The sequence below is a fragment of the Ranitomeya imitator genome, chromosome 4 (genome assembly GCF_032444005.1).
Source record: "Ranitomeya imitator isolate aRanImi1 chromosome 4, aRanImi1.pri, whole genome shotgun sequence".
Lineage (NCBI taxonomy): Eukaryota > Metazoa > Chordata > Amphibia > Anura > Dendrobatidae > Ranitomeya > Ranitomeya imitator.
Window position 1 is genome coordinate 646645337 of NC_091285.1, and position 21467 is coordinate 646666803.

The 21467-nt window shown below is 43.2% G+C and overlaps 1 protein-coding gene across 1 annotated transcript in view; it reads left to right on the plus strand.

Moving 5' to 3' along the window:
- Positions 1–319: 319 nt before the first annotated feature.
- The window catches only part of DOK2 (docking protein 2), a 48694-nt gene continuing 27546 nt past the window's right edge, over positions 320–21467 (plus strand). The window contains exons 1-2 of the mRNA XM_069767002.1: positions 320–841; positions 19826–20113. Of these exons, the coding sequence (XP_069623103.1) occupies positions 779–841; positions 19826–20113 (351 nt within the window). The 5' untranslated portion in view covers positions 320–778. The remainder of the gene's footprint in view (positions 842–19825; positions 20114–21467) is intronic.

A 21467-nucleotide genomic window follows, 5' to 3' on the forward strand; every position in this document is an offset into this window, starting at 1 on the left:
CATCATCCAGCCAAACCTGCAAAATAAAACATATGCAGTGCAACATAATGTATATACATGACAACCAGTAACATCTCAATTGGCTTTGGTCATTTACAATGCTGCCCAGCATGAGAACACTGCAGATACCCAGCAAAGAAAGCCGCTTAGTAGAAAATCAGTGTTAACTCATTTTATAGTATGAATAGGTAAGCAGCCAATATGCATACATACATATTGTAGAAACACACTTGTCACCAAATACAGCATAGGTTTTAAAGCGGAAGTGTGTTCAATAGAGGGAGGAACTGAGAGACAACAAAAAGGCAGAAAGACAAGCCTTGCACAAGAGATACTGCAAACAAGAAGAAGGGAACAGTGGAAAAATGCAGAAAGAGTCTGCAAAGTAAGCTTCGTATTGAAGGGCAAGAAACGGTCAAGAAAGAAAGAGACATTAGACGGGCGGTGCAAAGCAGTAGAGACCGCGCAAGATATGGGCTCAAGGATTGATGCTCTCAGGAGGGAGCAAGTGTAGAAGTAGAAGAACAGAACAGTGCACCATAAAGTAGCAGTGTTGACGTTTGCGGGAATAATGAGAGAAAATCATCAGAGATGATGCGGAAGCCTTAAATGTTACGTAGAGGAAGAGGGACTGAGGAGTAGAGGTAGAGTAGATAGTAGTGTTAGTGGTGCCGACTGTGAAGAGACAGCTGTCACATTGCAAGACGGTGGGTAACACTGCTCTAAAGAGAGGAGGCGAGAGTGTTCCCTGAAATACGCAAGCCAATTGGAATAGGTGATGGATGGCGGTTTGGTGAAACAGGGGTCTCTGTATGTACAGCATCAGCAACGGTTTGGAAAGGTGAGTGCACCACCATGTTCTTCAGATACCCTCTTTCCACTTTACTGCTTTGCTTTGTGTCTCCATCCTATGTATTAGTGTACATGGACCCCTCTGTTTATCAATGTTCCATGTTGTTTTGGTACACATTTCAGGATAATGTACCACATAGTAGCCCAGTGACTTGAATAGTTGTCATGTAAATTGTGCCTTTTGGGCTGAGTTCACATGACTGCATAAGAAAATCTACTGATTTTTATCCAGAAAATAATTTTGTATCTGTATTCTCATCCACATGCCATGTGTGTGTCCATTTGCACATCCATATGGAATCCGTTTTTATACATCGGCAGCGAATAAGACCAAATACAGTTTCCCATGTTAAGAATTCTAATGTATCCCTAAAAATCGGATGCTATACAGGTTGATCCGTATTAGATCTGATTTTTTTTTTCCCCACCCATATGCTTGAATGGGCGAATGGTCAAAAGACACTACTGCATGCTGCTTTTTGGTTTAATACAGACATTCGGTCATCTGAACATCCCTATGGAATAACAATGGGTTCAAGTGCCGTCTGCGCGAGGTCAATTTTCTTTCACGTACAACAATGAGACCTAAAATACTGTAGTGTGAACGTTGCCTAAAAATGAGGATTGATGTTCACAGCCCCTTTAAACGAAGCCCCACCTTTGTAGCTGTGTTAATGAATTAATAATGCAGTTGTATAACTAGTAATTCCCTGGTTTATGTTATGCCTATTAGATCACTCTCAGCTGTACTCACTGATTTCGGCAGCATCGGTCAATGATCTAAGGACTCATGCGGCTTGCAGACTTCCATGCGTCATGGTCCGAGCATGGACCACAATGCAAGCACTGGCCGCGGGACTCCAGACCTCAGTGACAGCTTCATATAATTTTAAGAGTTCTTGTTCTTGTAATCGCTAGGAATCCTAGCGTTTTTTTCCCCCCAGCGATCAATAAGTTATCCCCAATCCATAAGATCAACTCTAACTGGAAGTTCTAGGAATAACCCAAGAAGGTGCCACTGCCTACACACATTAGAGCCAAGTAGACCAACCATGCCAATTTTGGCAGGACTTGGCAAATATGTGTATAAGGAGCTTTCTACATCTCTCGGAAAGATGAGCAGTAAAGACAGATGGGTCATGTTGAATTTTATTGCCTGACCCTTGGGTATATTGAAGCCAGCGTGAATTGGTCACTTGGACTAGTCACTTCTGCCATAACCCAAGTCCATTGTATTTTAATAGTAAAGATTTGTATTTTTCTAGTAATATGGACCTCAGTATCATCTGTTTTGTTTGGTATGCTAATACCAGATACAGATAAAATATGTATTTGTTCGTTTTTGTGCTGCATGTAATTGCTGAGCACCTTGTGTGTTGTAGAGTGAAGGAATGATGCACTGCCATGCTCTGGCAAAGTCGCCGGGCAGGAGGGATGGTAATTTGTCTTAATTCCAGCTTCTAAAGCTGTGCGCAAACAGAGCTTTTCGAGGAGCTGTTGGAGTAGAAACGGAGTGGAAACTCTGCAAATCTGTCTCTAAATCTCAAAACTCCTCAAAAATGTCAGCTTAGTTTACACTCTCAAAACTATGCAAAAAGGCTCAATGTGCACATACCCATAGAGGAGGTTTGTGCATCACTGTAGGCCTAGGAGGGCCCTGATAGAAGATTTAGTGCAAAAATACTGGATAGCAGCACTGATCAGATGGGGATAACAGGACATTATGTGGGGGAAGGGTTGGGCACCAGGGAGTGATTCTTTACTGCGGAACACCTGCAGTGCCATATGGGAGAGCGTGAGCCTGAACCTGTCCATTGAGAAGCCACAGTTGGGCTGAAAGCTTTGTGAAATCTGGGCCTGCTCCCGATTTATGTGGGCCTTTGAGTGACAGAGTCCTAGTGGTCCCCTTTATCCTTTTTTCCCCCTCTCCCGTTGTACCACGGCTTGTTTTTTTGCAATGTGAGCTGTAGTTTTCATCTATACCATTTTGGGGTCCATATACCTTTTAGATCTCTCTTTAATACTTTTTTTGAGAGTAAAAGTGACCCAAAAACAGCGATTAAGCCATTTTTTATTTCAACGTTCACCCTGTGGGAGAAATATTATGATAATTTATTGGTTTGTACAGTTTGCCTGGAGTGATACTGGATATGCTTTTTTTTAATTTTTAAAAATTTTTTCTTTTTATTGGTCCTCTAAGGCAGAGGTCCCCAACTCCAGTCCTCAAGGCCCACCAACAGGTCATGTTTTCAGGATTTCCTTTGCATTGCACAGGTGATGCAATTATTACCTGGGCAAGACTAAGGAAATCCTGAAAACATGACATGTTGGTGGGCCTTGAGGACTGGAGTTGGGGACCCCTGCTCTAAGGGACTTAAACCTGTGATCACTAGAGGTCTAGAACACTGCACTGCAATACTGTAATAGTGCAGTGTTTTGGAAAATTACCTACAGTTGAAACCAGAAGTTTACATACACTACCCTGTTTCCCCGAAAATAGGGCACCCCCCCAAAAGTAAGGCATGCTAGGGGGAGCACTGTGCCTGCTAATATAAGGCACCCCCCGAAAATAAGGCATACCTTGTTCTGTGCATGGCGCATGCAGTTGTGTCTCGCTCCCACTGTCCGGTGCCCGCCAATGTTCGCAGGAGTTAATCACAGCCTCGGAGCTGTGTGCCGATCTCTGCCCATGAGCCCTGCACCAATCACAGCGCAGGAAACATGGGCCAGCTGACATCATCCATAGCCTCTGATTGTTCCTGCGCTCTGATTGGCCCAGGGCTCATTCAAGGACATGACATGAGCGATATGGGCCAATGATTCTGAAAGAAATGGAGTCACAAGAAATTCCACAGGAACTTCAGAGTTTGGATTGTTATGATGATGTTCCAGAAGATGATGACATGGTTGTCATTGAATAAATCTTGTTTTGTGTTATTAAATATTGAGATCAGTAAATGAACCACTGTTCGTTGTTTTACATGTTGTACTTGGAAATACCGTAATTATACGGTAGTAATAAGAAATTCTTGGTACGATTCACAGTTTATTTGATTCTACTGTTTTGTGATGACTACTTTTCAGCATACGCTGGTATGTTAATAAATGTTAATTTTTTTGTTCAAAAATAATTTCTCAATTCTTTTTCTTGAGAAAATAAGACACCCCCCTGAAAATAAGACATGGTGCAACTTTCGGAGCAAAAATTAATATAAGACGGTGTCTTATTTTCGGGGAAACAGGGTATATAAAAAGACACATCTGCATGTTTTTCTCAATATCTGACATGAAATCAGAATAAACCTTTCCCGTTTAAGGTCAATTAGGATTACCATAATTATTAATATTGGCCAAATGACATAAGAGTGAGAGAGAGAGAGAATGTTTGAAGGCATTTTTATCACATACTGCAAAGTTGATGGCTACCAATAACAACCAGCAGAATTGTGAAGGCAGTTCTGGAGTGTAGTACAGGCTGTAAGGCTGTGTGCACACGTTGAGGTTTTTTCGCGTTTTTTTCACGGTTTTTCCTGATAAAAACGCTATAAAACCGCATACAATAAGCATCCCATCATTTAGAATGAATTCCGCATGTTTTGTGCACATGATGTGTTTTTTTTCCGCGAAAAAAACGCATCGCGGTAAAAACCGCAGCATGTTCATTAATTTTGCTTTTTTTTTGCGGATTTCCCACTACAAAATGCATTCGGAAATCTCCGTAAAAAAACGCGGCAAAACCGCATGCAGATTTTTTTTTGGATTTCTTGCAGAAAATGTCCGGTTTTTCTCAGGAATTTTCAGCGAGAAATCCTGAACGTGTGCGCACAGCCTCAATCAGGTTAAGTAACATAATGTAATGTATGTACCCAGTGACTCCACCAGTAGAGTAGGGAGTGCAACTGTACTCGGCTTTTACGCATGGTAGGTAATTACCACTATGGTCTCTTCTGAAGCCACTGTGTGTTCCTGTGAAGCAAGACCTCTTGATGTGAGAGCTTATACTCTGTCTTTCCCAGGGAGGGAGTGGGTCTATGGATATGAGTAAAGAACCCAAGGTCATGTTCTCCAAACCAACCTGACGGGGGAGGCAAGAGAAACAAGCAACCGTCCCGAACACCAGGGAACTCGGGTGAGATGTTCACGGTAAGGCCGGGATCACACATACGCGTGATACGGCCGAGTCTCGCAGGTGAAATCCCTCCTCTGGCGCCGGCACTCCGGAGAGGAGCGTGCAGCCACACAGCAACACATGGAGCTGCACGCTCCGCTCCCAAGTGCCGGCGCCAGAGGAGGGATTTCACCTGCGAGACTCTGCCGTATCACGCGTATGTGTGATCCCGGCCTAATGTGGCTACTACTGTTCAGGGTCTGTGAAGACCCAGGGAAGCCACATGGCTTCCAACATGGAGGATAAGCTACCAAGTGATCATTAGAGTGACTATTCTGAAGGAAAGCTGAGGCCAAACACATGAAGAAAGGCTGTGGCGTGCAGAGGCCCCAGAAGTGTATTTCCACCTATGGCTACCAGGACATGAGCCACCTTGGTGAGTATTGTCAGGAGGCTCGAGTAGGAGTCATGATACAACAGTGCCAATGTTGATGGGGCCTGTAAGCAGAGGGAGACGCAACTCCTCTCTGAGGTAAAGAGGAAGAACACAGAAGGTGGTGAATGGGACGCAAGGAAGGAGTTACTCCAAGAATAAAGTGGACCTTTTCTGGAAAAAACTACTGAATGAGGACAGATTCAGAGAGATGGCTAATAACAAAGAGAAACAAGAACCACACTGGATGCAGAATGAAAAAAAAAAAAAAAAAATGAATTGCATAATTTGTGCCAAAATCCTCATCGAACCTTCAATGTGCCAATTTGAACTGAGTTGTAACACCAGTCCAAACTCAAGGAGGAACCTCCGAGCCTGGCCATTTAACCTTTTAAATGCCGTCGTTATAAATCACCACGGCATCTAAGGCGCAAGACCAAAGGAGGTGGTCCCCTGTTTTGGCACATTAGCTCTCCACCGTTCCACCGTGTGTGGAGCAGTTTCTTTCTTTGGCCCCTATACATAAGGCATTGTGCCCATGACCAGTGAAACAAGCAATGACTAGGAACCTCCTGTACCTCATATTTCGGCTTCTTTACATCATTCTGCAAATTTCAGTTATTTATATTGTGATCACTGACGCATCAGTTTTCACTTCCTGTGCAGACTGGTGTATGGCATCAGATGTGGATGTTGCCTTTCTAATAAATTATTTTATAAGATTATATTATAGGGAACAATAATAGATATTGGTTGCAATTTAGAATTTTCAGATACAGAGGAATCTTTTGGGTGGCTTACCTTTGTTCGGTTTGGTAATATTGTGTAGAGTGAAAATCGTGCGAGGGATGGATCACCCGACATATGGGGAAAACAGGCGCAGACAATTTTAGCTATTCCCCTCAAGATGATTTATGACCCTGCAGAGCTGGTATTCCGGTTGGTTTCTGTGCTTTGAAAAGTCGCAAAATTTTGGCGCAAATGGAAGCTGCGGTAAAAGTTTGCAATTTTTCGAGTTTTCACTCCACTTTGACCAAGTTATTTGCAGCGACCAACAGATAAAACAGAAGTTCAGCTGCAGCCCGAAACTCGTCATGTTAAGCCCCTACTTGTGGACATCACTTATTTTCTTTAATCTGATTCCTGGCCACTGTATTTTTAGCTTTACTTTCTGAAAGGAACTAACAGTTGGTGCAGACTGGGCCAGGGGTCTGCGTAGATGGGAGACAGAGCATGTGAATTACGTAAGCGCTACTTCCCCAACAATGTGAGCAACTCCTACCCGAGCAGATTCTTCACTTCCTCAGTAGCCGAATTTCAGTACCAGAATTTAATTAAGTCTTCCAAGAATATTCTGCATGTGATCAGGACATTGTTATTTTCTTTTATAAATAAAAAGTGATTTCATGATTTTTCAAAATAGGGGCTAAAAGTAGGAAATGTGATAAAGCAATAAATAAAATTACGTACTTAAAGACAACATTACATACAACAATAAAAACTGAATATTGAATATTCCGGGGAACAATGGGAATAAAATAAGAAAAAAAAACCGAATCACTTTTGGCCTGGTGACAGTTTTTTTTTTTTTCAATTTTTTTTTAACATTCTATGATCATTTTTTTTTTCTTATTTTATTCTCACTGTTCCCCAGAGTATTCAGTTTTTTATTTCTTTTAAATCCTCCATATGGTTTCAGAGATATGGACCTTTTTATTTAGTGTTGATTTTATGGTATTTCCTAAGGGGGCGTAACTCACAGGATCCTCTGGGGCTTGTCTTTAGATTGCTCTGCTTAATTACCCTGTAAGCAATGCCTTCTTGGTAAAAACCATAAAAATGAACAGTAAATAAAAAGATCCATGTCTCTGGAACCATATGGCAGGTTTAAAAGAAATAAAAAGCAGAATATTTAGGAAAGCTGCGGGACTAAAATAGGAGCAAAAACTGGCACTTTTGATTTCATGATAGATTCTCTTTAATTGCTAAATAATTTCATTTCTTTGGGATTTTTTATACTGATGAATAATCTGTTTTTTAAAGAAAACAGAGAAAGTAATTACTTCAGTCTTGGTGTCATGATCCAGTCCGGGTTGTGAGTCCTGTCTGCCCTTTTCCCAGGCTGATCATGTCAAGGGTTAACTTTGCTCTGCCTCATTCTTGGTTCAGGTTTGCTATTTAACTCTGCTGCATCCTGCAGCCGATGTCAGTTATAGTTTCTGCCTACGGCTTGTGTAGCTGACTCTGCATACCCTGATTCGTCTTCTGCTTTGCTGACTGTACCCATGTCTGTTTATTTCCTTCTTCCCGTCCTGACTCTGTGTTTGGATTCCCTCCGTGTTTGGATTCCCTGGTACCTGACCTGGCTTGTACTCTGACCTGCTGGCTTGTTTCTTGTCTTTGGCATATCTGCTCCTGGTATTGACCCATTTGGCTTGTTTCTGAATCTGTGCTTGGTTATTCCTTTGGTACTGCGCTACACACTAATATCGACCCCGCTTGTTTTACTATTCCGCTGCCACCTAGTGGTGGCCTCTCTGCTGCGCTGCAGGTCTGCTCCTGATGTGTGCAGTACACCCTCCACTCTATTGCCATCTAGTAGAGCAGCAGTGTGACATTTGGTGCATGAATGAATGTAGGAATGTTGACAGTTAAGCTATGCAAATAACATATGAGAAATTATCACATAGATTATCTATGATAATATCGAGTCATCAGGAAAGATGCAATAATATATCCAAACTAATTATTACTTTAGATATTTAATTTTAAGATACAGAAAGAAAGGTAGGAACAATAGAAAAAAGAAAATGTGGATTAAGGGTATGATTATCCTAAATAAGTGTCAAGTGCCTCTGTTACTCACCTGTCCCAACTCTAGCCTCTCTGCTCTCATTCTGCCTCGTTCGGCTTCTTCTGTGCATCAGGGTGGCATGGTACCCTGCCGCGCTCCACTGAGGTCACGCTTTCAGGACACGCAGGCTGGCTCTAGTGGTGCATACTGCCTATCATCACTAAATTCTGCCACCTGATGTACCCAATTCTGCTACATCCCTGGGCTCTGCTACCTTGCATAACTCTGCTGATCGTCTCTACATTGAGTCTCCTCACATACCCAGTTCTGCTACATCTCTGGGCTCTGCTACTTTGTGCAATTCTGCTGATTACCTGTATATTGAGTCTCCTCACATACCCAGTTCTGCTACATCTCTGGGCTCTGCTACTTTGTACAATCCTGCTGATTACCTGTATATTGAGTCTCCTCACATACCCAGTTCTGCTACATCTCTGGGCTCTGCTACTTTGTGCAATCCTGCTGATTACCTGTATATTGAGTCTCCTGACATACCCAGTTCTGCTACATCTCTGGGCTCTGCTACTTTGTGTAATCCTGCTGATTACCTGTATATTGAGTCTCCTCACATACCCAGCTCTGCTGCATCTCTAGGCTCTGCTATACTTCTTACACATGATGCATAATATTCCAGTATATACTCTGCTTAGCCTCACCGCTGGGCAAATAGCTAGATTCTGCTAACTAATCTGCTCCTCTGGTTGTTGCCCAGTCTCTACATCTGAAAAAACTAGATTACACTTCTGCGAAGCGTCATCTGTCCGTGCTGCATTACAACTGCTCATCCAGACCAAGGGCTTTCATTGATCCACCTCACAACTTGAGGCATAACAATATCTAGTCTCACAAGGAGGATGGTACCATCAGATAGAGATGTATGGAGTGTGGCAGAAGATGCGTGTCATGTCCCTCTTGGTGAGGTGGATTCTCAAAGCCCTTGGTGTGGATGAGCAGTTGCTATGCGGCACAGACCAATGACGTTGGTGCAGCAGGGATATCCAAATGGAATGATGGAAGGTGTTCTGGCAGAACGGCAACAGGAGGAGCAAATGGCAGCCAAAGAAGCAGAGTAGACTCATCAATGAGGAGCTGAGCAGCACAGAGATATGGCAGAGTTGACTCGACTTTCTAGCAGAGTTGAGTGCATCACAAAATCCAAAATAAAATTTACCAGCAGTATAGCAAAGAACCCAGCAATGTAGCAAAGTTGGGTTTGTCACTAGATCTATGGAAAGCAGGACTATGTAGTGAATTGGGACCATGGCAGCCAAGAGGTCAAGTTGACCAGTAGTCTTCTGTTGTAATCTCCTCCATTCACATGTTTGCATCCAGAGCAGCAGCCCACATTAACCAAAGTGGTTCAGTTGAAAATTTCCAAAGCCTGGATGTGATTTATCCCACATTTAGGCTTCATTCACTCATCCTATCTTCACATACGAGTGCTATCCGTGTGATGGTTTATAAGGCTGTTCACATGTCTATGATTTTACGCGAAAATCGCGGAGACATGTTCGATTTTTGGATCAAAATTAGGAATACAAGTCTATGGGTCCTTGAAAAAAATCAGACCGCACTCGAATGCCACCCAAGTGTGGTTCAACTTTCACAGCCTGTTACATAAGAGATGAAGATGGAGAAACTTCTTTTTAATTTCTCCACGTACGAGAAAAATTGATGACATTCAAACCACACTATGGTCAAAGTCTAATCAAAAATTTTCACCAAAGTGGAAAATTCACACTTATGATTGAGCCCCAAAGCCTCATGCAGATGGCAGGTTTTTTCACATACAAGAAAAACAGACCAAATTTCATCAATGATTTTTATAATGGCCATAGTTTTGTCAGATTTTCATCAGTTTTTCTCATATGTGAAAAAAAATAAAAACGTTTCTCTGCCTTCTCTTATGTAATGGTCAGAGAAAAATGGACAGCAATTGTATGTTATCGGAGTGGTGTTTGATTTTTTTCATGGACCCATAGACTTGTATTGCTGAGTTTAATCAACATTCGGATCAATATTGGCTGAGGTCTGAGAGCTAGAGCCCCGAAACGTGGATAAAAGAGCCGTTCAGGTGCAATGTGGACATGCAGACAGCCAACTACATGGGGAGCCTTGTGTTGGGGGCTGAAGAGCATTTCCAGCACAGCTGTAAAATTGTACGGTATAGTTTGTGTCCTTTGTCAGGAGTTACCAGCGTGAGACAATTTTATAGTTGAGCTCCTGAAGTCTACAAGATATCAAGAGGATAGAACCAAAAACACATGGGCTACTTGCACAGTAAACAAGTCTGTAGAAACCTGTTCACACCACCAAAGGACTTGAAGACACAAAAGCGCACAGAGAGGTCAAAAAATACTCTGTTGTAAAAAAAGTCACAGTAAATAAGCAAGTGCCAGTCAAAAAATGAAAAAATACAAAAATACAGGGTATTTAGTTAATACGTTTTTTTGCAAAAAAAGTATGTTAAGCTGCTCCACCAATCACCAAGGTATACCCTAATAGAGAAGTCCTATCTAATGTATATAATCCCTATCTGATGTATTTAAAAACGTGATCATCTGTATAGTACCTGTATGAGCAGGGTTCAGAGAGAAAATATCCATGTGGAACTTGCAGGATGGAACAGCTACAATGCAAATGACCCACAGAGGAGTGGGTGGACTCCCCAGTCTTGTAGAAACAAGAGAACAATTATAAAACCAAAAACACATGGGCTACTTGCACAGTGAACAAGACTGTAGAAACCTGTTCACACCACCAAAGAACTTGAAGACACAAAAGCGCACAGTGAGGTAAAAAAATACTCTTTTGTAAAATACATCAGATAGGGATTATATACATTAGATAGGACTGCTCTATTATGGGTATACCTTGGCTATTGGTGGAGCAGCTTAACATACTTTTCTTGCAAAAAAAGTATTAACTAAATACCCTGTATTTTTGTATTTTTTCATTTTTTGACTAGCACTTGCTTATTTACTGTGACTTTTTTACAACAGAGTATTTTTTGACCTCTCTGTGTGCTTTTGGGTCTTCAAGATATCGAGAGTATGTGTCAGGAGCAGGAATTTATTCCATAATATTCCGGGTCAGAGTTCCATCGGAATGAAGATTCTGACCCAATTTCCTCTCTTGTTTCTGGATGAAATGGATAGGAGCTTTCCACCCCTTTGGCAATCAACAATCTGTAAACTAATGATCCGGAATGAGTCCAAGCAGTGCAAGAAAAACACAACTTCTCCAAGGCTTTAAGAGGCAGTACGTTCAGGCTCCAGAGCTGAAACCAATAACTGCTTGCCTGAAAATATTACATCCATGTCCCTGAAAGAGACCGTGATTTTCATGGAAAACTTTATTTTATTTTTTTTTATAAACCTGACCTATATTCCTCCACAACGTTGACCTATTTGGTTATACTGTATGTTTTTATTTAATACAGAAATCAAGTGACAATGTGATTATACTCTAATTATGTGATTTTTCTTGCTCATGGGAGAGTTTTCATTTTTGTGCTACCGTTAGTTTCCTCCCCTTTTTACAAGAGTCGAAATGAGTTGTAATTTTAAACTAAGCCATTTACATCTCTTTGCTGAATTCTGACTATTTTTTTCTTGGGTTTTGCTTTTATTACGGTAATAATGATCAGGCAACATGGTTCTTCCGTTCAGTACGATTACGCCGATACCAATGTTATGAGCATTGTTAAGGACCGTAGATGCATTTATTGGAAAGGTGCAGCGGATGAAAGACACATCATGCTTAGTTTTCTTAGAAATTAGAAGATGCCCAGCAGTGGCATCAGCTCAGAAATGGCAGCAACCAGTGGGACTCAGATGAAAGACACATCATGCTTACTTTATTCAGAAATCAGAAGATGGCAGCAGTGGCATCAGCTCAGAAATGGCAGCAACACGTGGGTCTCAGATGAAAGACACATCATGCTTACTTTCCTTAGAAATCAGAAGATGGCAGCAGTGGCATCAGCTCAGAAATGGCAGCAACCCGTGGGACTCAGATGAAAGACACATCATGCTTACTTTCCTTAGAAATCAGAAGATGGCAGCAGTGGCATCAGCTCAGAAATGGCAGCAACCCGTGGGACTCAGATGAAAAACACATCATGCTTACTTTCTTTAGAAATCAGAAGATGGCAGCAGTGGCATCAGCTCAGAAATGGCAGCAACCAGTGGGACTCAGATGAAAGACACATCATGCTTACTTTCCTTAGAAATAAGAAGATATCCAGCAGTGGCATCAGCTCAGAAATGGCAGCAACATCTGTCTATTGTTTGGAGAAGTCTGGCCAAAAGTGGTCTTCATGTAAGAATTGCGGCCAAAAAAAACCATAGGAACTGTGTTGCAGAAAAATGGCGGCATGTACTCTGGACTGATGAGATGAAATGTGAAATATTTGGCTGTAGCAGAAGTCAGTTTGTTCACTGAAGGGTTGGAAAGAGGCACAATAATGATATTCTGCAAGAAAAGTGAAGCATGGTTGTTATGGCTGGCAATCAGGCAACACAGCGTGCAGTAATCAGCGCACATACAGAGATCTGGCAATAACCAAAAACAATAGGACGAGCTCTGAGACGTGGAATCTCTGTAGACTGCAGTACCTGATCTATCCTCACACAACTATAAGCAGCAGTGGATTGCGCCTATCACTACCTATGCAACTCGGCACTGCCTGAGGAGCTGACTAGCCTGAAGATAGAAATACAAGCCTGACTTACCTCAGAGAAATACCCCAAAGGAATAGGCAGCCCCCCACATATAATGACTGTTAGCAAGATGAAAAGACAAACGTAGGAATGAAATAGATTCAGCAAAGTGAGGCCCGATATTCTAGACAGAGCGAGGATAGCAAAGAGAACTATGCAGTCTACAAAAAACCCTAAAACGAAAACCACGCACAGGGGCAAAAAGACCCACCGTGCCGAACTAACAGCACGGCGGTGCACCCCTCTGCTTCTCAGAGCTTCCAGCAAAAGACAATAGCAAGCTGGACAGAAAAAAACAGAAAACAAACTAGAAGCACTTATCTAGCAGAGCAGCAGGCCCAAGGAAAGATGCAGTAGCTCAGATCCAACACTGGAACATTGACAAGGAGCAAGGAAGACAGACTCAGGTGGAGCTAAATAGCAAGGCAGCCAACGAGCTCACCAAAACACCTGAGGGAGGAAGCCCAGAGACTGCAATACCACTTGTGACCACAGAAGTGAACTCAGCCACAGAATTCACAACAGTACCCCCCCCTTGAGGAGGGGTCACCGAACCCTCACCAGAACCCCCAGGCCGACCAGGATGAGCCACATGAAAGGCACGAACAAGATCTGGGGCATGGACATCAGAGGCAAAAACCCAGGAATTATCTTCCTGAGCATAACCCTTCCATTTGACCAGATACTGGAGTTTCCGTCTAGAGACACGAGAATCCAAAATCTTCTCCACAATATACTCCAATTCCCCCTCCACCAAAACAGGGGCAGGAGGCTCCACAGATGGAACCATAGGTGCCACGTATCTCCTCAACAACGACCTATGGAATACATTATGTATGGAAAAGGAGTCTGGGAGGGTCAGACGAAAAGACACCGGATTGAGAATCTCAGAAATCCTATACGGACCAATAAATCGAGGTTTAAATTTAGGAGAGGAAACCTTCATAGGAATATGACGAGAAGATAACCAAACCAGATCCCCAACACGAAGTCGGAGTCCCACACGGCGTCTGCGATTAGCGAAAAGCTGAGCCTTCTCCTGGGACAAGGTCAAATTGTCCACTACCTGAGTCCAGATCTGCTGCAACCTGTCCACCACAGAATCCACACCAGGACAGTCCGAAGACTCAACCTGTCCTGAAGAGAAACGAGGATGGAACCCAGAATTGCAGAAAAATGGAGAGACCAAGGTAGCCGAGCTGGCCCGATTATTAAGGGCGAACTCAGCCAACGGCAAAAATGACACCCAATCATCCTGGTCAGCGGAAACAAAACATCTCAAATATGTTTCCAAGGTCTGATTGGTTCGTTCGGTCTGGCCATTAGTCTGAGGATGGAAGGCCGAGGAGAAAGATAGGTCAATGCCCATCCTACCACAAAAGGCTCGCCAGAACCTCGAGACAAACTGGGAACCTCTGTCAGAAACAATATTCTCAGGAATGCCATGTAAACGAACCACATGCTGGAAGAACAAAGGCACCAAATCAGAGGAGGAAGGCAATTTAACCAAGGGCACCAGATGGACCATTTTAGAAAAGCGATCACAGACCACCCAAATGACCGACATTTTTTGAGAAACGGGAAGGTCAGAAATGAAATCCATCGAAATATGTGTCCAAGGCCTCTTCGGGACCGGCAAGGGCAAAAGCAACCCACTGGCACGTGAACAGCAGGGCTTAGCCCTAGCACAAATTCCACAGGACTGCACAAAAGCACGCACATCCCGTGACAGAGATGGCCACCAGAAGGATCTAGCAACCAACTCCCTGGTACCAAAGATTCCTGGATGACCGGCCAGCACCGAACAATGAAGTTCAGAGATAACTTTACTAGTCCACCTATCAGGGACGAACAGTTTCTCGGCCGGACAACGATCAGGTTTATTAGCCTGAAATTTCTGCAACACTCTCCGCAAATCAGGGGAGATGGCAGACACAATGACTCCTTCCTTGAGGATACTCGCCGGCTCAGATAACCCCGGAGAGTCGGGCACAAAACTCCTAGACAGAGCATCCGCCTTCACATTTTTAGAGCCCGGAAGGTATGAAATCACAAAATCAAAACGAGCAAAAAATAACGACCAACGGGCCTGTCTAGGATTCAAGCGCTTGGCAGACTCGAGATAAGTCAAGTTCTTATGATCAGTCAATACCACCACGCGATGCTTAGCACCCTCAAGCCAATGACGCCACTCCCCGAATGCCCACTTCATGGCCAGCAACTCTCGGTTGCCCACATCATAATTACGCTCAGCAGCAGAAAATTTCCTGGAAAAGAAAGCACATGGTTTGAACACTGAGCAACCAGAACCTCTCTGTGACAAAACCGCCCCTGCACCAATCTCAGAAGCATCAACCTCGACCTGGAACGGAAGAGAAACATCAGGTTGACACAACACAGGGGCACAGCAAAAACGACGCTTCAACTCCTGAAAAGCTTCCACGGCAGCAGAAGACCAATTAACCAAATCAGCACCCTTCTTGGTCAAATCGGTCAATGGTCTGGCAATGCTAGAAAAATTACAGATGAAGCGACGATAAAAATTAGCAAAGCCCAGGAATTTCTGCAGACTTTTTAGAGATGTCGGCTGAGTCCAATCCTGGATGGCCTGAACCTTAACCGGATCCATCTCGATAGTAGAAGGGGAAAAGATGAACCCCAAAAATGAAACTTTCTGCACACCGAAGAGACACTTTGATCCCTTCACGAACAAGGAATTAGCACGCAGTACCTGAAAAACCATTCTGACTTGCTTCACATGAGACTCCCAATCATCTGAGAAGATCAAAATGTCATCCAAGTAAACAATCAGGAATTTATCCAGATACTCACGGAAAATGTCATGCATAAAAGACTGAAAAACAGATGGAGCATTGGCAAGTCCGAACGGCATCACCAGATACTCAAAATGACCCTCGGGCGTATTAAATGCCGTTTTCCATTCATCTCCCTGCCTGATTCTCACCAGATTATACGCACCACGAAGATCAATCTTAGTAAACCAACTAGCCCCCTTAATCCGAGCAAACAAGTCAGAAATCAATGGCAAGGGATACTGAAACTTAACAGTGATCTTATTAAGAAGGCGGTAATCAATACACGGTCTTAGCGAACCATCCTTCTTGGCTACAAAAAAGAACCCTGCTCCCAATGGTGACGACGATGGGCGAATATGTCCCTTCTCCAGGGACTCCTTCACATAACTGCGCATAGCGGTGTGTTCAGGTACGGACAAATTAAATAAACGACCCTTAGGGAATTTACTACCAGGAATCAAATCGATAGCACAATCACAATTCCTATGCGGAGGTAGGGCATCAGACTTGGACACTTCAAATACATCCTGAAAGTCCGACAAGAACTCTGGGATGTCAGAAGGAATGGATGACGAAATAGACAAAAATGGAACATCACCATGTACTCCCTGACAACCCCAGCTGGTTACCGACATAGAGTTCCAATCCAATACTGGATTATGGGTTTGTAGCCATGGCAACCCCAACACGACCACATCATGCAAATTATGCAGTACCAGAAAGCGAATAACTTCCTGATGTGCAGGAGCCATGCACATGGTCAGCTGGGCCCAGTACTGAGGCTTATTCTTGGCCAAAGGTGTAGCATCAATTCCTCTCAACGGAATAGGACACCGCAAAGGCTCCAAGAAAAATCCACAACGTTTAGCATAATCCAAATCCATCAGATTCAGGGCAGCGCCTGAATCCACAAACGCCATGACAGAATACGATGACAAAGAGCACATTAAGGTAATGGACAAAAGGAACTTGGACTGTACAGTACCAATAACGGCAGAGCTATCGAACCGCCTAGTGCGTTTAGGACAATTAGAAATAGCATGAGTAGAATCACCACAATAGAAACACAGTCTGTTCAGACGTCTGTGTTCTTGCCGTTCTACTTTAGTCATAGTCCTGTCGCACTGCATAGGCTCAGGTTTACTCTCAGGCAGTACCGCCAGATGGTGCACAGATTTACGCTCGCGCAAGCGACGACCGATCTGAATGGCCAAGGACATAGACTCATTCAAACCAGCAGGCATAGGAAATCCCACCATTACATCCTTAAGAGCTTCAGAGAGACCCTTTCTGAACAAAGCCGCTAGTGCAGATTCATTCCACAGAGTGAGTACTGACCATTTCCTAAATTTCTGACAATATACTTCTACATCATCCTGACCCTGGCATAAAGCCAGCAGATTTTTCTCAGCCTGATCCACTGAATTAGGCTCATCGTAAAGCAATCCGAGCGCCAGGAAAAATGCATCAACATTACTCAATGCAGAATCTCCTGGTGCAAGAGAAAACGCCCAGTCCTGTGGGTCGCCGCGCAAAAAAGAAATAATAATCAAAACCTGTTGAATAGGATTACCAGAAGAATGAGGTTTCAAGGCCAAAAATAGCTTACAATTATTTCTGAAGCTCAGGAACTTAGTTCTGTCACCAAAAAACAAATCAGGAATCGGAATTCTTGGTTCTAGCATCGATTTCTGATCAATAGTATCTTGAATCTTTTGTACATTTACAACGAGATTATCCATTGAGGAGCACAGAGCCTGAATATCCATGTCCACAGCTGTGTCCTGAAGCACTCTAATGTCTAGGGGAAAAAAAAGACTGAAGACAGAGCTAAGAAAAAAAATGCTGTCAGGATTTCTTTTTTCCCTCTATTGGGAATCATTGGTGTGGCTCCTTGTACTGTTATGGCTGGCAATCAGGCAACACAGCGTGCAGTAATCAGCGCACATACAGAGATCTGGCAATAACCAAAAACAATAGGACGAGCTCTGAGACGTGGAATCTCTGTAGACTGCAGTACCTGATCTATCCTCACACAACTATAAGCAGCAGTGGATTGCGCCTATCACTACCTATGCAACTCGGCACTGCCTGAGGAGCTGACTAGCCTGAAGATAGAAATACAAGCCTGACTTACCTCAGAGAAATACCCCAAAGGAATAGGCAGCCCCCCACATATAATGACTGTTAGCAAGATGAAAAGACAAACGTAGGAATGAAATAGATTCAGCAAAGTGAGGCCCGATATTCTAGACAGAGCGAGGATAGCAAAGAGAACTATGCAGTCTACAAAAAACCCTAAAACGAAAACCACGCAAAGGGGCAAAAAGACCCACCGTGCCGAACTAACAGCACGGCGGTGCACCCCTCTGCTTCTCAGAGCTTCCAGCAAAAGACAATAGCAAGCTGGACAGAAAAAAACAGAAAACAAACTAGAAGCACTTATCTAGCAGAGCAGCAGGCCCAAGGAAAGATGCAGTAGCTCAGATCCAACACTGGAACATTGACAAGGAGCAAGGAAGACAGACTCAGGTGGAGCTAAATAGCAAGGCAGCCAACGAGCTCACCAAAACACCTGAGGGAGGAAGCCCAGAGACTGCAATACCACTTGTGACCACAGAAGTGAACTCAGCCACAGAATTCACAACACATGGTGGAAGGTCCTGCAATTATGGAGCTGCATTTCAGGATATAGAGATGGGGATTTGGTCAGGATTAATGGTGTCCTTAATGAGGAGAAATACAGGCAGATACTGATCCAACATGTGATACCATCAGGGAGGTGTCTGCTTGGTTCTAACATTATTCTGCAGCAGGAAAATGACAACGTCCAGCCAAAGTCATTAATGACTATCTACTAATGACTTATAACAAATGTGAAAATGACAAATGTACAAAAAAAGTACAAACTACCACCTTTCTACCCCAATAAATAAAAGTAAATAAAACCCTAAAAAATAAAATAAACATATTAGTCATCGATGTGTGCATAAATGTCGCAAGTAATAAACTATACAATATTTATCCAATCAAGTGAGAAGCAAAATGGGAAAAGCTGCTGTTTGGTCACTTGGACTCTCTTACTTTTATTGTATCATTTAACCAGTGGTACGGTAATTTCTCTAAAGTGTCCCAAAAAACATTTTTCAACACGACAACGCCAGGCCGCATGTTGTTGATGCTACTGTGAGCAGACTGTGAGGCCTGAATGTGCTACCATGGCCTCCAGAGTCTCCGGACTTTTCTCCCTCATCGAGCACATCTGGAACATTATTCCTGAGCAATTGCACAGGAGCTGCCAGCAGCGGATCTTGATGATTTGCCCATGTGCATTCAGTGCAGCAGAACATTCCTGAGACAACCATTAATAACCTTGTTGATAGGCTGTAAGTGTGGAGATTTCTGCACGTGGCGCTCATACCCCATACTGAATAAAACAAGGTGATTTGAAAATGTTGTTTTCATTTTTTCACCATTTGCAGATCATGGCTATCTATCTTCTGATTTCCATAATTCCATGACTTTTTCTTTTTGGTATTGCCATTTTTAAGTTGAGGAGTGTTGGTGGAAGGCAAGGAGGAAAGATCAAAAGCGAAGAGAAGCCCAATGGAACTCAACGGCCACCCAGAAACACCTGGTTTGAGCCTTCCTCTTAGCAAAGAAGTTGCTTTGCTGACAATTAAATGGGTTTTCCCGTGACAAAACATTTATTCCCTATCCACAGGATAACGATTAATGACTTATTTCTGGGGTCCGACTGTAAGCTGAGACCTGACTACCTTGCATATGTGAACGAGCTGTAAGGTGTCTGCAAAACTGAGGCAGGGAAAGAGTACCTTTCTCCAGTTATACAATACTGTAGCACTGTGATCTCTAGCCTTAATAAAAAATTGTACTAATGTCTCCTCCAATCATATTTTATGTGTTTCACGTTAATTAAATTATTTGAACTGAAGGCACTGACCGGTGATAAGACCCAGGAATTCATGTCATCAGGTAACACCACCCTATTAAATCTCCTTTTTTCCCCTCCCACAGAAATGGAAGAAAGTATGGGCACTGTTATACGAAGCTACTTCCAGCGGCCTGGCACGCCTGGAGATGTACGAGGGCACCCAACCCCCTGAAACAGGACGTAAGCAAGAATGCTGGAAACTGTTACAACTCAGTGAATGTGTGAGTTTATCAGATCGTTGTGGAGAGAGTTGTCCAAAGGATACTCGGGCATTCAGCATCGAGACGGCACAGAGGGTCTACCTGATCGCTAGTGAGATCCCCGAACAGCCAAACTGGGTGAGGGCCCTCTGCGGTTTGGCATTTCCACAGGTAAGTTTCCTGAGTAGCTTGTGCTTATTGACGCTGGCTTGTGCAACACCAAGAGTGAAGAGTGGAGACCAGAGGAGGCAGATACTAGCAGTCAGTGACCACCAGAGGGTCTAGACCTAATCAGGTAGTCACTGTCCCAAAACTGAGGGTTCCGGCTTGTGTATATTATCCCAACTCACACTATAATCCCGGGAGTAAATGTGACTTTCCCTCGTGATGGCCAATTCATGCAGTTTCACATGTGGAAGGATGGTCTGAAGCAATAGAGCTTGGAGCGGAGGTTTATCTTCCGCAATGAGTCCCGATTTTGTCTTGGATGCAGTGATAGCTGAAGATTGGTCTGGAGATCATGTGGGCAATGCTATGAAGAGGCCTTCACTGGATAACCTCATACTGCTCCTCCCAGGATTACAGTGTGTGGTGGCATAATGTGTGGTAGCCGAATCCTTATAGTCTTCATTCTAGGTACAATAACATTGATTTGGTGGTGGAATCAGGTTTAGGGCCATTTCTCCAAATTGTCCTAGGAGCTTTTTAAAGATAAGAACACCAGGTCGCGTGTTGCTCATGCTACTGTGACCAGCCTGTGTGATCTAAACATGCTACCATGGCCTGCAGCATCTCCAGGCTTGTCTTCCATTGAGCACATCTGGGATGTCATTGATCGGCAATTTTAAAAGGAGCTGCCAGTGGCGGATCTTGATGATTTTTGTGCCAAAGTGCATTCAGCTCAGCAGAATATTCCTAAAAGCAACCATAAAACAGCCTCATTGATATCATGCCAATATTTATTAAATTATGTTGGGCAGCCTGAAGATAGGTAAGTGCCCATCGAAGAGGAAGGTATTTCCAACTCACAATCCTCAGTAGGAAACCAGAACACCTTTGATGCTCTTCAGATTGCTTTTATTAACAATTCAGTCCAGCAATACTTCGTATTTTCAGGAATCCATTGTGTTATTACAGATGTATATTGACAGAATACTTGAGTACACCACCGTTTCGTCCTAAGACCGGACATTCAGCACCGTGGTATTCTGTATGTAGAAAATGGAGAAAAGGTAGATCGGAACATCCAACGCTTAGGAATGTCTTCTGCCCACATTTATAAATGTTGGATGCAGCTCATGATCAAGGTCCAGGAGGACCTTGGCTTACTTATAACGATAACATGCCAAGGTGTGTTTCTGCATGTGGCGCTAATACTCGATTCTGAATAAATCGAGATGTTTTTAAAATTTTGTTTCCATTATTTCATCATTTGCAGAAAATTAACACGTCTACCCGACCTGTAATTTCCATAATTCCACGACTTTTCTCTCTTGGTGCTACAATTCCAATGTTAAGGAGTCTG